Here is a 14,743-nt window from a genome sequence, read left to right as displayed (position 1 = left end):
GATTAAATGAACTACATTTTTCAGAGAGAAAACTTGTAAATCGGTCCAATTCGACCAGAACACAACAGGAGGGTTAAAAAAAGACAAGTGAAACCACAGACATTGAATACTCAAGGACTGACATAAGGTTTGTGTTTCAGGGAGCCAGAGGCGACCCTGGAGAGTTGATTTCATGGCCTTGGTCTCAAAATGGTACAGTGATTAATATTCAGGAAACGGTCAACTAATCTGTCAATCATTTGTTTCGGAGCTACAATACAATTAAAACAGTTACAGGCAACTTCAGTGACTTCCTATCTGTTGTGTAGGTTAGCAGCTGTTATCTGGAACTGCTAGAGGTTGCTTGCTGTTGCACAGAATGCTAATAATTGTTCCTTCTAATTATGCTTTGACTTTTACAGTTGGTCTTCCCGGTCCCCCTGGTGAGCAGGGTCCACAAGGAGAGAGGGGCCCGCTGGGAGACAAAGGCTTCCCCGGTCCCCCAGGACGCCCAGCTGGTGAATCTCAGCAGCTAGGTCTGTAAATGAAAGCTATATAATGATATGCGATAACACATTCTCACACACTGAAATAATCATCATCAAGATAGCTGTTGATGCAGAATCAACCTGAGTGTGAATCAACCTAGAATCAAGCTAAATGTGCCGAAGGGCCTTCTGCAACAACAAAGTTCTTCATGATAATCTAGAACTTTGATTAATTGACCAACAACCAATACTGTACTCATTCTAAGTTGCTGTGGATAAGAGCTTCATTGAAATATCTGAAATGTCAATGCAAAATGTAAATGTCCTTTTTTGTCCTTCAGCATGGGACTTCGTAGGGCCATTTGGTATAAAGGGGGAGGCAGGAGAGAAAGGCCCAACAGGAGAGCCAGGAATCCCTGCCACCACCGCCGGACCCCCAGGCTTCAAAGGCCTGTCAGGAATCAGGGGTCCTCCAGGTCCCAAAGGATCATGTGAGTGACTGACCGACACACTGACTGACTGACCGCATGCTTGTGTGTGTGTATGTGTGTGTGTCTTTGTTCCTAAAATGACTCTACTATATGATTCTGTGCGTCTACAGGGGCAGAGTTCTTCAAGGGGGCTCCAGGCGAGAGAGGAAGACCAGGCAATGCAGGCTTTAAAGGAGAGAAAGGTACTGTAGGCACACTGGATACTAAAAGAGGATTGTTGAGGCAGCAGGATGGCCTTATGGCCTTAGAGAGACTGTCACAAAACCATGAAAGTCACAGGTTCAATCCCCCAAACAAGACACTGAACCCTCTGCTCAGTCATTGAAAGTTGCCCTGGATAAGAGCAGCTAAATGCCTAAAATGCCCAAGGACATGTGGCTGACCATTGTGTGTGTGTGTGTGTGTGTGTGTGTGTGTGTTTAGGTGATCACGGGCAATGTGAGTGCAGCGTCATAAACCCTCAAATAGGCTCACCTGGCCCCGCTGGTGGCCGTGGCGATGACGGGATGAGTGGAGAGTTCGGTCAGCAGGGCGACTCAGGAGAGGCAGGACCCCAGGGTGCCAACGGATTGCCTGTAAGAAAAATAATATATACTGTATATGTGAAGGCACCTGGATACCTGACAACATCCACCATCATTGAGCATAGTTTCTGTTTTTTCCTTCATTCTTTTGTTTTGTTGTCTTGTCTCTCTCTGTTCCCTTATGTATTTCTCTGTTGTGTTGTAGGGGTTCCCTGGTCCCAGCGGGTTTCAAGGCCCAAGAGGCAGAAAAGGCGACGCCACTGTGGCCAAAGAGAAAGGTGCGGGGCCACCTGTTGTTTCACTTCATTTCACACAAGCACCAGGAGTGTAGATGGGTGTGGGTTAACAGTACTTTGAATGTAATGTGTATGTATGTGTCGCTTCCGTGTGGATGTGTTTGTGTGCATGCGTGTGTGTGTGTGTGTGTGTGTGTGTGTGTGTGTGTGTGTGTGACTGCGTGTACACATGTGATCTCCACAGGATATGCTGGGGACCCAGGTGATCCGGGTCGAGCTGGTGAGCCAGGAGTGCAGGGTGTTCCGGGCCCAAGCGGGCTCTCTGGCTTCCCCGGCAGCCGTGGTCTTCAAGTGAGTACAGCACTCATTGCCATAATGATATTTCCATATTGAATGTTTTTTTTTTTTCTTTGTCTCAATGTTGTTTCAGTTAGTTCTACTGCTGTTAGTTTGCACACCAGTTTGCATACATGCTATAAATTCATGTTCATATTTCTTCATTCATATAATTTCTGGTGTTGTAATGTTGGTTGTCTGATAATTAATACCCCTATTCTATTCTTAATTTTGCTTCTTTATCTTTGCCTTGACCTGTCCTATTATCTGCTGCTGCTGCAATGAACCAGCTTCCCCATGGGGATCATTAAGGTTTCATCTAATCCAATGATAAAATATGACTCTCACCACCTAATAAATGACAAGTGTCTGGTATTAGCAGTACTACAGTGAGTGTCCTGGTTCATGTGGACAGGGTGAAGGCCCAGTGGGAGAGCCTGGAGTGAAGGGTTTCCCAGGCCGGCCTGGTCTGCCCGGTGCAGCGGGCCAGAGGGGAGAACCTGGACAGGCTCTCGGAGCACCCAAAGGCCAACCTGGTCTACCCGGTGACGATGGCCCGGCGGGCTACAATGGAGTTATAGGACCCGCCGGCAGCCCAGGTGAGAGGCAGCCGACTGTCTTGTCCCTCACCTTTATTGTTTATCTTGATACGGCATTACACACGTTTTCTCCCTTTATCCTTTATGACTTTCCTCTTTGTTTTCTCTCCATTACCTCGCCTTTTTGTCATTTACTGCAGAGCAGCTAGGTTGAACATTAATGGCTTATGATTTTAGGGAGGAAGCATGACAAATAAATCTTTGCTGATGGTTTTATCCTTTTTCTTTCTTCCCCCTTCCTGTTCGCGCTAACTTTCTCTGAGACAAGCCCTGATGCAGTAGCTGCATCCCTCAAACCAGCTGTGGCAGAGCTTGTTTGAGATTATGCTTCTGCTTTTAAATAACTCTTGTTCCGAATGCCTCTCTCTTTCATTCTCTCTCTCTCTCTTTCTCTCTTACTCTCTCTCTCTCTCTCTCTCTCTCATTTGCAACTGAAAGGAGGCTGTAGTCCTAGTCCAAGAGGAGATGGAGGCCAGTTGGATGTAACAGGTAGCTGGTATAACAACATTTTCACCTTACAGCTCCCTTCATAACAACTCTTTTGTGCTTTGCTTCTGTATTTTTTGACCTGTGTGCATAATAATTCTTTTTTTTTGTTTGTTTTTGTTTTGTTTTGTTTTCCCTCCACCATTTTAGTTTTCACTTAGTCAGCTAATGTAATGATAATGTTATGTTCTGGACCACAATCCACGCTGGGCAACAAGCAAGCAAAAGTCACCACCTAAATAGTTTCACGGCAGTCGTTTGTGCGTAAAACCATGATCTTGTCCTAAAGAGTGTATTTTGTTATTTTTTTTCTCAGGTCCTTGTGAAGCTGTACCAGGACCTCCAGGGTTGCCTGGAATTCCAGGACCCATTGGATTAGCGGGTTTCCCAGGTAACATAACAAGAAACAAGTGCTGAATGTTGCCTCATTGGGAATGCTTCTAATCATATTTAATGCCCTGTTTATATTTTGTGATACAACAGGCCCCCCAGGTGTTAAAGGACCAGACGGTCTGCGTGGAGCAGAGGGAGAGAAAGGAGAAAAAGGAGATCAAGGCATAGGTGGCTTTCCTGGACAGCCAGGTAAGGTGTGAAGGGAAAACACAGATGATATTTGCATGACTATCGACAACACTCAATGGACAATTAGACCTAGACATAGAATAGAATGTAATTTATCTTTAAATCATTGCTGTAAAATAATACCGCTTTCTTTCATCCAGCTCAGTTTAATTTCTTACCTGCTATCGATCCTCTGCAGGTTTTTCCGGTATTCGTGGAGACTTGGGTTGGCCTGGCAGCAAGGGTGGGGTAGGAAACCCCGGTTTGCCTGGTGTGCCTGGCCGGGACGGGGCCCAAGGTGACAAGGGTCCTCATGGAGAGATCTTAGGAGCATCAACCGGACCCCCCGGCGACCCAGGACTGGCCGGGTTTCAGGGAGTTAAAGGCCTGTCTGGAGAGCAAGGAGAGCCAGGCTATCAAGGTTAGTCATGTTTTCACATAGTAATCTTCAAATACAACAATTTGTTATACTAATCTCTTACCATTCAATCATTTTCAACATTAGGGGACAGAATTGGATCCTTTTTAGCACTCTCATGTTCTTCATCCTCCTCCTCCAGGAATGGACGGCATGCCTGGTATGATTGGTTTCAAGGGTGAGACAGGCCCTCCAGGCCTGCAGGGGGAGGAAGGGAGACCTGGGCCAGCTGGCAAGTATGGCTATCCTGGTGTGTCTGGCAAAGCAGGCTCACCTGGGCTTCCTGGGGCCACTGGACAGCCAGGTTAGACATACACACACACACACACACACACACACACACACAATCTTCAAATATGTTCTTCACACAACAAAGGTCCACCTGCTGTGGGGAAGATCCATGTATACCTGTGTCTAACACAGCCGGGTCTTGTGTTCCGTCATCCTCCAGGCATCAGTGGAGGGAGGGGAAGTGATGGCGACCCAGGTCCTGTAGGTGAAGTGGGACTGAAAGGGACCCCAGGGACTTTTGGTGATTATGGTTCCATAGGAGAGCACGGTTCACCAGGTGACCCAGGACTGCCTGGGCCAGATGGACACCCAGGAATTCCAGGAGTCAAGGGTTGGTTCCATACGTATTCGGAGAGTGTAGAATGGGAAAAAAATAAATAAATAAATAAAGGGGCTCACGGGTTGACATGCTCAAAGTAGGCCCAGAATGGAAACTAGGTCACATAAAAACATTCAGGTTTTCCACGGGAGCTGAATTTAAGTTTCTCCAGTTTAAGGCAGCCTAATAAGTCTCTGACCCAATGATTGTAAGAGGGCAAAAAGGTAAGTTTCCAATTGAGCAAAATGACCCATCTAGCCAAAAGAGTGGCGTATGCTACTGTATCAGATTGGGCACGTGATAATGGACAGCCCACCAGTAGAATCCCAAAGATAGCCGTAAGGGGGCAAGGTTCAAAATCAAATTCAAAGACCTCAGAAAAATATTTAAAAATAGATCCCCAGAAATCTGACAGTTTAGGGTATGACCAGAATTGGTGAAATAAAGTGGCTGGTTCCAGTTTACAGCGAGGGCAGGTAGGGTCAGTGTTAGGGAATATCTTTCCAAGTTTAGCCCTAGACCAATGAATGCGGTGAACTACTTTAAACTGAATAAGACAATGCCTTTCACTAAAAGAGGAGGAGTGAATCCTATTCAGAATAGAGTTCCATGTCTCCTCATCAAAGTCTTCCCCCAGGTCATTCTCCCATAGTGCCTTGAAAGGAGTTGGTGGGTTCAGGAGGTTACTAACGATTCCGTATATAATTGAAATTACACCCTTAGAAACCTTATTAAAGCTAAGGATATCATCTAGACGGGTTCCTGTGGGCATATTGGGGAATCCGAGTGTGTTTTTGCGTACAAAATCCCTAACTTGTAGATAGCGGAAAAATTGAGATGCGGGTAACTTAAACTTTTCTTTCAGCTGGTCAAATGAGGCAAACGTGCCACCAATGTATAGCTGTGATAAAGATGATAGCCCCGACGTATGCCAAACCCTAAAGGCTCCATCATTTAATGATGGGGGAAACATGGTATTCTGAGAAATTGGACCAGATATGGAAAGATGTTTCAAGTTAAAGGCTAATCGGAATTGATTCCAGATCCTGAGTGATTGTTTTACCACTGGGTTGTCGCCACATTTTCTTAAAGGAAATGGAAGAGAGCAACATAGTAAAGAGGACAGAGTGGCAGGCTTGCATGATTCTGACTCTAGCTGGACCCAGAGAGGAATTGTATGCCCTTGATCTGGTGGTATCCAGTATAGAAGGCCTCTGAAATTCGCTGCCCAGTAATGTGTTTGGAAATTTGGTAGTGCAAGACCCCCCGAGTCTTTGGATTTTTGTAAGTGTTTCTTACCAATGCGTGGTACTTTACCATCCCAAATAAAAGACAGAAAAGTTTGTTCAATTAAAGTGAAAAATGACGTGGGTATAAAAACAGGTAAACATTGGAAAAAATACAAGAATTTCGGGAGCACATTCATTTTTATAACATTAACCCGGCCAATGAGTGAAAGAGGTAGAGACTTCCAATATATAAAAGATTGCTTGAGGCTATCAACTAGAGCAGCAATGTTTGCCTTGAATAAGTCTGAGTACTTTCGTGTTACTTTTACTCCTAGATATGTAAACTGATCACGGACCACTCTGAACTGAAAGTGTGAAAATGAGCTATTCAAGGCAACATTGTTTACCGGGAACAGTTCACTTTTCCCCACATTCAACTTATACCCTGATACTTTGCCAAAAGCTTCCATAACAGATAGGGCCTTGGGCAGAGAGACATTTGGATTGGAAAGGGGTACGTATTCCCTTATCAAAAGTATATACAGTATAATGAACCATCATGTGACATATATGTAATTGTTTCTTTGGGTTGCTTTTGTTACTGTACAGCTTTAATTAGAACTCGGTTTAGGTCAGAATGTTCTTTTCTGTGACCTCTGATGTCTGTTTCTGCCCTAGGAGGCAAAGGTTCCCGCGGCATGTCAGGCTTCGAGGGGCCCAGGGGTGAAGCAGGGCCCGCGGGCTTTGGCGGGCTGAAAGGAGAAACTGGGGTGTTGGGTCATGATGGCGTGAAAGGAGGCATGGGCCAGAGCGGAGAGAAGGGTGAGAGCTTTCTTTCATAAAAATCTTTGGTATCATTTCTCTGGTGTTTTATGCTGAGAGTACCGCATATTGACTCTGCCCCTGTGCCCCACCATCATCTCCCAGGTGATCGTGGTCTGAGGGGGGCACCAGGGGACAAGCCTCACATCCCGCGCCAGATCATTGCTGACATGAAGGGAGCCAAGGGAGACTATGGAAACCATGGGGAACAAGGCTTCACTGGGCCCAGAGGTGTGCAGCAGTAGCCCAATATCAATCACATTTTCCTTCTCACCTTCTCCTCCATCTTGACACACCTTGCTTGCTCACATCCCTCTCTTTTCCACATCAGGTTCTAAGGGTTACCCCGGTGTGCCGGGACACAGGGGGACTCACGGTCTTCCTGGAGAACCCAACAATAAGAAAGGTCTCCATGGAAACCCAGGTGCAGAAGGACTCCCAGGGCCAAAAGGAATGCCAGGCATAACTGGGATTCGTGGAATTAGTGGCTTTCCAGGGATGGATGGCAACCAGGTGAGCGGGAAAAAAAAGCTAAAAGAAAAGAGAATAGTGTGTTTCTTCATGGTGGAGTTTTTACAAAAGCGTCATGTCTGCACCTCACTGGGTGTGTGTTCTTCCTCTTGAAGTTTAAACAGGCTGAGCAGAGCCATAATGGGGATTTCATAGTGGATTTCAAGTGGTCTATTCAAATTAGTATGCCTAAAGTCTATTATATGTCTCTTCAAAGCAATTATAGCTGTTTGTTTTCACCTATCACTGCAATTTAGATTAATGCTGCCATCACTGTCATCATTATTACTATTAATTTGTAACTTTTATTGTACGGTCTAACAATGTTTTTTTGTCTGTTACTTTTCAGGGACAAAAAGGAAGCCCTGGTGCCTATGGCGCTACAGGAGACCTAGGACGGAAGGGATTCAAAGGTAACCCTAACCCACACAGATAGAAATTTGGTTAGATACACAGTAGGAAGTGATTATGTTGTGAGTATTTCAACTGTTTGGTAATTTTAGCATACTTTCACAGGTGAGAGAGGTCCTACCATAGACCTTCCTGGATCTACAGGACTGAGAGGGGAGCTTGGTTTCCCAGGGTTGCAAGGTAAGTCATAGACTTCTCAGTTTCTTCTCATCCGATGTTGATCAATACCATCAGTAGAGTGATGGCAGAACAGTTAGAGGCTCGGACTTGACTGATATGAAACGGCTGACACCCTCCTTACAGGCAACAAAGGATTGATCGGACACACTGGGGACAGGGGCAGCTCTGGTTTCGATGGTATCGGGGGGATGAAGGGCGGGTCAGGTGATCCTGGCATAGGTGGAGTCCCAGGTATGAGACCCCCATTCACTTCCTTATCACACACATTCCAATTAAAGTATGTTACATTATTTTACAGGTTTTACATCGTAAGAGCATTACACTGTGATGGCTTTGACCCTCACTTGTATAGACTTGTGCTCAACAGTCATTTCTTCTCAGGCTCAGACGGGCAGAGGGGATCTCCTGGTAACCAAGGTCAGAAGGGCTTTCCTGGGGTTCCTGGAAAATCAGGGACCCCTGGCTCACCTGGATTCCCAGGAGACAAAGGTAACAGGACCGGCCCACCGATCTGTCTTTGTTTCATAATCCATCCACACACAAACACAACTAGAGAGAAGCTATATATTTGTTGTCCACCATATTCATTCCATCTTATCTGTGCTAATGTTTGCAGGTTTCCCTGGCCTGACGGGCCTGTATGGATTAAATGGACTGAAGGGACAAAAGGGAATCCCCGGAGTCCCAGGTATTCCACAGAATTACAAGTGTTCATGGAAACTATTTCTCTGTGTACATTAGAATGCACTGTAAATGTTGTAAAACTGTAACAGTCAGAACCAGTGGTGTAGCGGTGAACCAAAAGATGGGAATGCTCTGTGAACTCCAGCTCCAACTCCAGACTGAAAAATGACCATAATATACCAAATTACCATAATATACAGTATACTATGAATTCATATGAGGAAGATTTATATCATGAAGATCTATATAGCTTAAAACAGTGAGCAAACTCTTTCATGAAACAAGGGTCTTTGTTGAAACCATGTGTCTGTGTTTCTGTTATGTAAGACCCTAGGAGTCAGACATGTTTTCTGATGGTGCCTGTTATCTCTTGTCAGGCGTGGATACCTTTGGACCAGCAGGGGAGCCGGGAGCTAAAGGACAGAAGGGAGAGGGTGGCAACCCCAACAACGAGGGTGGTATTCCAGGCACAGTGGGTTTGAAAGGCTTTCAGGGACCTCCAGGTTAGTCACTGTCCTGTTGCACTAATAGGGCTTCCTAATAGGACCCCAGCAAGACTAAAGGCTTACTGGGTTCTCAATAAAAGAATAAATGATGCATAGCAACACCTAGGGTCTGTTGTAAATAATTTTTCCATTAAACCAACATAAAGTTTGAAACCAGCCCATGTTTGATTTGTTCAGGTGACCACGGCCACCCAGGACTGCCAGGGTTCAGAGGACCCCAAGGACCAGAGGGGACCCCAGACAGACCTGGATTAACTGGGTACCCCGGCTTTCAAGGAGCTAAAGGATTCCCAGGTGAGAAGGTAGTTGGTTACACCTCGAGAAAAGCAAACCATTGTTAATGGAAACAAAAGCAATGCCATATCTCCATCTTCCTTGCATTATTAGAACTTTCTGTGTAACAGTTCTTAATCAACTGTGTATTATATTTAATTTCTATCTAATTAGACCATAATTAAAGAAATTAGTGAGCTGTAATTTAATTAAGACTGATTGGGTGTTGATGAGTTCTTGTTTCGATGGTATTTATTACCTGTAATGATTTGTTTCCCAGGTTTCCCTGGAGCCAGAGGACTTCCCGGTGTGGACTCTCCCCCTGGAGAAAAGGGTATTCTTGGAGACTATGGATTCCCTGGATTCCCTGGTAGCAAAGGATTCAAAGGAGATCAAGGTCCATTTGGATACAGGGGACCCAGCGGTGTGTCTGGCAAGAAAGGTATGGATCAAAGGTCTAAGCATTTTCCAAGGATAAGCCATTTAACAGTCGCTTCTATCCAAAGTTACCTACTGTATCATGAGTGTCAGCATTTTCGCATTAGCAGCTCCTAAGAAGAATCAAACTTCTAACCTTATTTGAGTCAGGAATACATGATGGTCAACCAACTGAACTGCACATGACATGATAAGTAAAGTACTAATAAATGTTTTGCTGCATCAGATAATCCATTACCTATGGTTTGGTATTCAACTACATTATTATCTTGGCCCCTAAAATCTTGTGAACATACCCGTGACTTTCATGTTGTAAGCCCAGACAGATGGATGATATCAACATAGGGGTGGCTGTGGCTCAGGAGGTAGAGTGGGTCGTCCACTAATCAGAAGGTCGGTGGTTCGATCCCCGGCTTCTCCAGTCCGCATGTCGAAGTGTCCTTGGGCAAGATACTGAACCCCAAATTGCTCCCGATGGTTGCACCAGCACCCTGCGTGGTAGCTTGCTGCCATCGGTGTATCAATGTGTGTGTGAATGGGTGAATATAGGCATTGTTGTAAAGCGCTTTGAGTGGTCGGTAGAGTAGAAAAGCGCTATATAAATGCAGTCCATTTACCATTTAACATCAGCAACTATGTGTCCACATAGGGTTGAATTGCTTTTGTCTTACAGGAGTGAAAGGAGAGCAAGGAATGATGGGATATCCTGGTAGGTCTGGTGCGTATGGAGACAGAGGACCAGTCGGTCCAAAAGGAAACACTGGACCCACAGGTAAATTATGCACTTTAATATGATCTTATACCAGCATTGTAACATAAGAGTGCTCACTGGTCCTCTGCTGCTTTCCATTTTAGATTTTCTTTTTATGTCCTGTTCATCACATGATCCATCTCTGCTGCAGGTTTTCCTGGGGCCCCAGGCAGCCAGGGTCGTCCGCCACTCCCGCCCAGACTTCCAGGGGAGAGGGGCCCTTCGGGGCCGCAGGGTATCCGAGGACCAGAGGGGATCCGAGGGGAATCAGGGCCACACGGACTCCCTGGGGATCCAGGTTTGTTGTTCTAATCAAACACTCGTTCTTAAACATCTCTCAATGAATTGTCCTATACAGTAACATAATGAAACCCCCTTACTGTATAGGCTTCATGGGACCCAGGGGACAGAAGGGCATGCCCGGGATTGGTGGTACACCAGGTACCCCTGGATTCCGTGGAAACGTTGGAAAAATGGGCCACCCCGGTCTGCAAGGCATGGAAGGTGCGTCTGACACTATGGGGCAATTTAGGATTAGGGTAACTAAGCCTGGATTAAAGGATTTAGGGGGAGGTGGAGGCTTGGGCAGGGAGCCAGACACCAAGGGGGGTTTGATCATAATTTTAGTGAGAGTTGCTTTAGTGAATAAACCACTAAGGATTGAGAACTGAAAGTTATCCACAGAGAGCTGGAGTCTAGAAACTCCATCAGGCTCTTTTCGCATTATGATGTAATTAGCTTAGTGGAGGGTTGCCAGGGCTTGAGGGCAATTATGAAAGAATTCGGCTACATATATGTATTTTCAGGTTTGTATTTACATAAGTATACCTTAGGCATTATGATACAAATACAGTATATACTGTATACATATACTGCATATGAGGATTTATTTGTTTATTTTGTGAGAGACAAACCTGAACTCAAATCATCCCCTCCATAGGTCACCGTGGTAACCCTGGTATCTCTGGGTTACCTGGTATGCCTGGCCGCAGCGTCAGTGTGGGTTACCTGCTGGTGAAACACAGCCAGTCAGAGCAGAAGCCCATGTGCCCTGTGGGCATGTCCAAACTGTGGGATGGGTACAGTCTGCTGTACTTTGAGGGCCAGGAAAAGGCCCACAACCAGGATCTCGGTAAGTCAGAGTGGACAGTCAGTTCCAAAAACTATGTTGAAACGATAATTGTTCTAGGTTAGTGTGCTTAGTAACTACCTTCTCAAAATTCTATAGGGTACAAATATCATTTTCTATTCTATTTATTATCTATTTAGTTTGTTTCTACTTTATAATTGTTGTTCTCAGTCTATTGTCTGGACACGGTTATGCTTGTCTTTTCAATGCGACTTTTATTATCCGATCATGCCAGAACACATTAACTGGGCAAGTGTGTGAAAGTTCTCAGGTCTGATTTTTCTCACATTGTGATCTGATGAGCCAGACCACATCCCTAGGTCAGGCTCATTGGATCATAGTATGGGCAAAATCTGATCTGGGAGCATTGAGACCTGCCAATCTATCCATCCTGGCATGATAGGATGATAGAAGTTGCATTGAAAAGACAAGTGTAACAGCCAAAGACTGATTTGTTGTCTGCTTCTAACTGGGTTCAAATAATATAATACAATAATAACTACAGCTTATGTAGAGCTGCATTGGCATTTAGGACTGAAAGAATAGGAAAGTGAGGAGAGGAGAAGACGAAGATTACTTGAAACACTAACAGAGGAGGGCAGACTAGCAGCTACTGAAACTAGCAGTTATAATTTCCCATTCCTATCAAAGTCATCGCATTGTCTACTGTGGCATAGCAAGCAGTATCCTCCTCTGTGATAACATCAATACATCATTACCTCATTCCATCCTCTCAGTCTAATTGTGCATGCTAATTCTACCTCACTTTTAACTTTGGTTTTTAAGCAATGAATCAATGATGAATGTAATCTGATTTTGTCTGTAAATGAATCAACTATGCATAGGCAATAGAGCTAAAGAGATCATTTTATTTGAAGGTTACATGCCATAAATTTGACCATCTTTAACTAATGCATGCGATTCTAACAACAGAGCAAATAATCAGCTTGTTTAAGTCCCACTTGTGCCTTATTGTACAATACATGTGTGTATTGCAAAGTATAATTTGATCGGCTGACTGGCCTTTTTCAGGATTGGCTGGTTCCTGCCTCCCACGCTTCAACACCATGCCCTTCCTGTACTGCAACCCTGGAGATATATGCTACTATGCCAGCAGAAACGATAAGTCTTACTGGCTGTCAACAACTGCACCTCTTCCAATGATGCCTGTAGAAGAGGGAGAGATCAAACCGTACATCAGCCGGTGCTCAGTGTGTGAGGCTCCGTCTGTTGCCATAGCGGTCCACAGCCAGGACATCACCATCCCGCAGTGTCCTGCGGGCTGGCGCAGCCTGTGGATTGGCTACTCCTTCCTCATGGTGAGTTTGGTCTTCCTGTTGGACCAAGGAAGTCATTATGACCCGAGGTGTCTCCTCAAACAAAGGTGTAGCACTTTTAAACATCAATAAATCATGGTCAAATTAATTGTGATATAATTACCTTGAACAAATGGGACCATCGGTAGCCTCTATCTCACATCAGTGCCATTGTTAGTGCTAGTAGTTCTCAAAATTAAGGCTTTTCCCATATACCCCATTGCAAAAAGAATATTGCTACTTGTTGCTCACACCTACCTCATTTCTTTCTTCCTCACCCTCCTGTCTGTCCCCACAGCACACGGCAGCAGGAGATGAAGGGGGAGGTCAGTCCCTGTCATCGCCCGGCTCCTGCCTGGAAGACTTCCGTACAACCCCATTTATTGAGTGTAACGGGGCCAAAGGCACTTGCCACTACTTTGCTAACAAGCACAGCTTCTGGCTAACCTCCATAGATCAGTCGTTCCAGAGCGAGCCAGCATCAGAGACCCTCAAAGCAGGCCAGCTCCTGTCACGCATCAGCCGCTGCCAGGTCTGCATGAAGAACCTGTGAACACTTCCCAGCTCACCTTTGACTCTGTGTTTTCAGTTTCAGGGAGAAGTTGTTCCAATGACACTGATCTAGTGTCGTCCTTCTCTGTACGTGTATTAAACCTGTGAAACAGAGGGGAATCTGAAATGCTGACCTTAGATCAGTGTAAATGGGAAACTTTTTTTCCTCAGACCACAAAGCTCAGGCTTAGAGACGGAAGGACTGTGTGATGCCTCAAGCTGTGAGTGAAAAGCCCCACTGTTAATAAGAGGTAGAATAGAAGCCCCATCAGGACGTCAACAGCATTATAGAAAAGTGTATTTTTATATGTTTAATGTGGAATGGTGCTTACTCTTTAACTTATTACCTCAGCTACTATGATACATTGTGTTAACAGACCAGAGACCGTACACATACACCATACAGCTGAACCAAAGATGCCCATGTGTATGCACTGCTTTAGTACTTTTCTAAATATGTTTTCGTTCTTGTTCAGGGTTTGCAGCCCAGCAATGCCACTAACACTGCTTCTCAACCAACCGTACATGATGTCTGGTTTGAGGCCTTAAACAAAGTGTTTTACACTAAGTTGAAAGTATTATTCTACTTTCCTTCCAATGTTCTTACAAAACCTAACATTTTTTTTTTACAGAATGACAGTCTCATTTCCAAGTTGTTAATATGTTTAACACATTTATCGCCTATCTCTGAATTGTGTATATCTTGTAGCTCTTTACTCTTACATATACCATTGGATCACACACAATGCACTGACTCTTTTCCCTGTATTTATATCAGCTGAATGAACTTGATTTTTTCCCCTCAGAGCTTTAAATATATGTGTATTTTTTGTTGAATCCTACCCATTTCACACGGTCGGTTTTCCTTTACAAATTTCTACTAATAATTTAACCGCCCTAAGCTGCCAACAGTACAGAATGTAAACAGCTCGGATCAAAGGTCTGATCCAAAGATTTGATTGTGGCAAATCTTTGCTTTGGTCAGCGATCCTGGTTTGGAGCTTTTCTTTCACATAATTCAGGAGGACAAATCTGCAACTCCGTCTAAACACATTCTTTTAGAGATTCAACTGTCTAATTAGGTAAAGTAAATTCAGACCATTTGTTTAAATGTAATCATATTCATTTCCACAAAGCGACAATATCATTGCATTGTAATTGAAAAATACATTAAATGTTGTTTGTTATACATGTGACTGTTTCATTTACTCTAC

General features: G+C 44.5%; 1 protein-coding gene across 2 annotated transcripts in view; it reads left to right on the top strand.

Moving 5' to 3' along the window:
* The window catches only part of col4a2 (collagen, type IV, alpha 2), a 54,738-nt gene extending 40,064 nt beyond the window's left edge, over nucleotides 1-14,674 (top strand). The window contains exons 18-48 of one of the 2 annotated variants that reach the window (XM_071516155.1): nucleotides 141-192; nucleotides 402-515; nucleotides 809-958; nucleotides 1,069-1,140; nucleotides 1,382-1,533; nucleotides 1,688-1,760; nucleotides 1,963-2,069; nucleotides 2,470-2,653; nucleotides 3,092-3,142; nucleotides 3,456-3,530; nucleotides 3,623-3,721; nucleotides 3,900-4,121; nucleotides 4,261-4,422; nucleotides 4,570-4,740; nucleotides 6,636-6,779; nucleotides 6,885-7,010; nucleotides 7,111-7,292; nucleotides 7,639-7,702; nucleotides 7,806-7,880; nucleotides 8,004-8,111; nucleotides 8,262-8,369; nucleotides 8,497-8,568; nucleotides 8,942-9,067; nucleotides 9,248-9,364; nucleotides 9,624-9,785; nucleotides 10,455-10,553; nucleotides 10,684-10,830; nucleotides 10,920-11,036; nucleotides 11,473-11,664; nucleotides 12,694-12,980; nucleotides 13,276-14,674. In XM_071516155.1, coding sequence (XP_071372256.1) covers nucleotides 141-192; nucleotides 402-515; nucleotides 809-958; nucleotides 1,069-1,140; nucleotides 1,382-1,533; nucleotides 1,688-1,760; nucleotides 1,963-2,069; nucleotides 2,470-2,653; nucleotides 3,092-3,142; nucleotides 3,456-3,530; nucleotides 3,623-3,721; nucleotides 3,900-4,121; nucleotides 4,261-4,422; nucleotides 4,570-4,740; nucleotides 6,636-6,779; nucleotides 6,885-7,010; nucleotides 7,111-7,292; nucleotides 7,639-7,702; nucleotides 7,806-7,880; nucleotides 8,004-8,111; nucleotides 8,262-8,369; nucleotides 8,497-8,568; nucleotides 8,942-9,067; nucleotides 9,248-9,364; nucleotides 9,624-9,785; nucleotides 10,455-10,553; nucleotides 10,684-10,830; nucleotides 10,920-11,036; nucleotides 11,473-11,664; nucleotides 12,694-12,980; nucleotides 13,276-13,530 — 4,065 coding nt within the window. In that variant the 3' untranslated portion in view covers nucleotides 13,531-14,674. The remainder of the gene's footprint in view (nucleotides 1-140; nucleotides 193-401; nucleotides 516-808; nucleotides 959-1,068; nucleotides 1,141-1,381; nucleotides 1,534-1,687; nucleotides 1,761-1,962; nucleotides 2,070-2,469; nucleotides 2,654-3,091; nucleotides 3,143-3,455; nucleotides 3,531-3,622; nucleotides 3,722-3,899; nucleotides 4,122-4,260; nucleotides 4,423-4,569; nucleotides 4,741-6,635; nucleotides 6,780-6,884; nucleotides 7,011-7,110; nucleotides 7,293-7,638; nucleotides 7,703-7,805; nucleotides 7,881-8,003; nucleotides 8,112-8,261; nucleotides 8,370-8,496; nucleotides 8,569-8,941; nucleotides 9,068-9,247; nucleotides 9,365-9,623; nucleotides 9,786-10,454; nucleotides 10,554-10,683; nucleotides 10,831-10,919; nucleotides 11,037-11,472; nucleotides 11,665-12,693; nucleotides 12,981-13,275) is intronic. The other variant, XM_071516156.1, reaches the window with a different exon arrangement.
* The last annotated feature ends 69 nt before the right edge of the window (nucleotides 14,675-14,743 follow it).

Source organism: Centroberyx affinis, unplaced genomic scaffold, assembly GCF_046629955.1.
Source record: "Centroberyx affinis isolate AG114_WGS23_722 - 3 ecotype Tasmania unplaced genomic scaffold, CSIRO-AGI_Caff_v1 ptg000393l_1, whole genome shotgun sequence".
NCBI lineage: Eukaryota > Metazoa > Chordata > Actinopteri > Beryciformes > Berycidae > Centroberyx > Centroberyx affinis.
The sequence above is the reverse complement of the archived record's forward strand: the minus strand, read 5'-3'. Positions and strand labels throughout refer to the sequence as shown.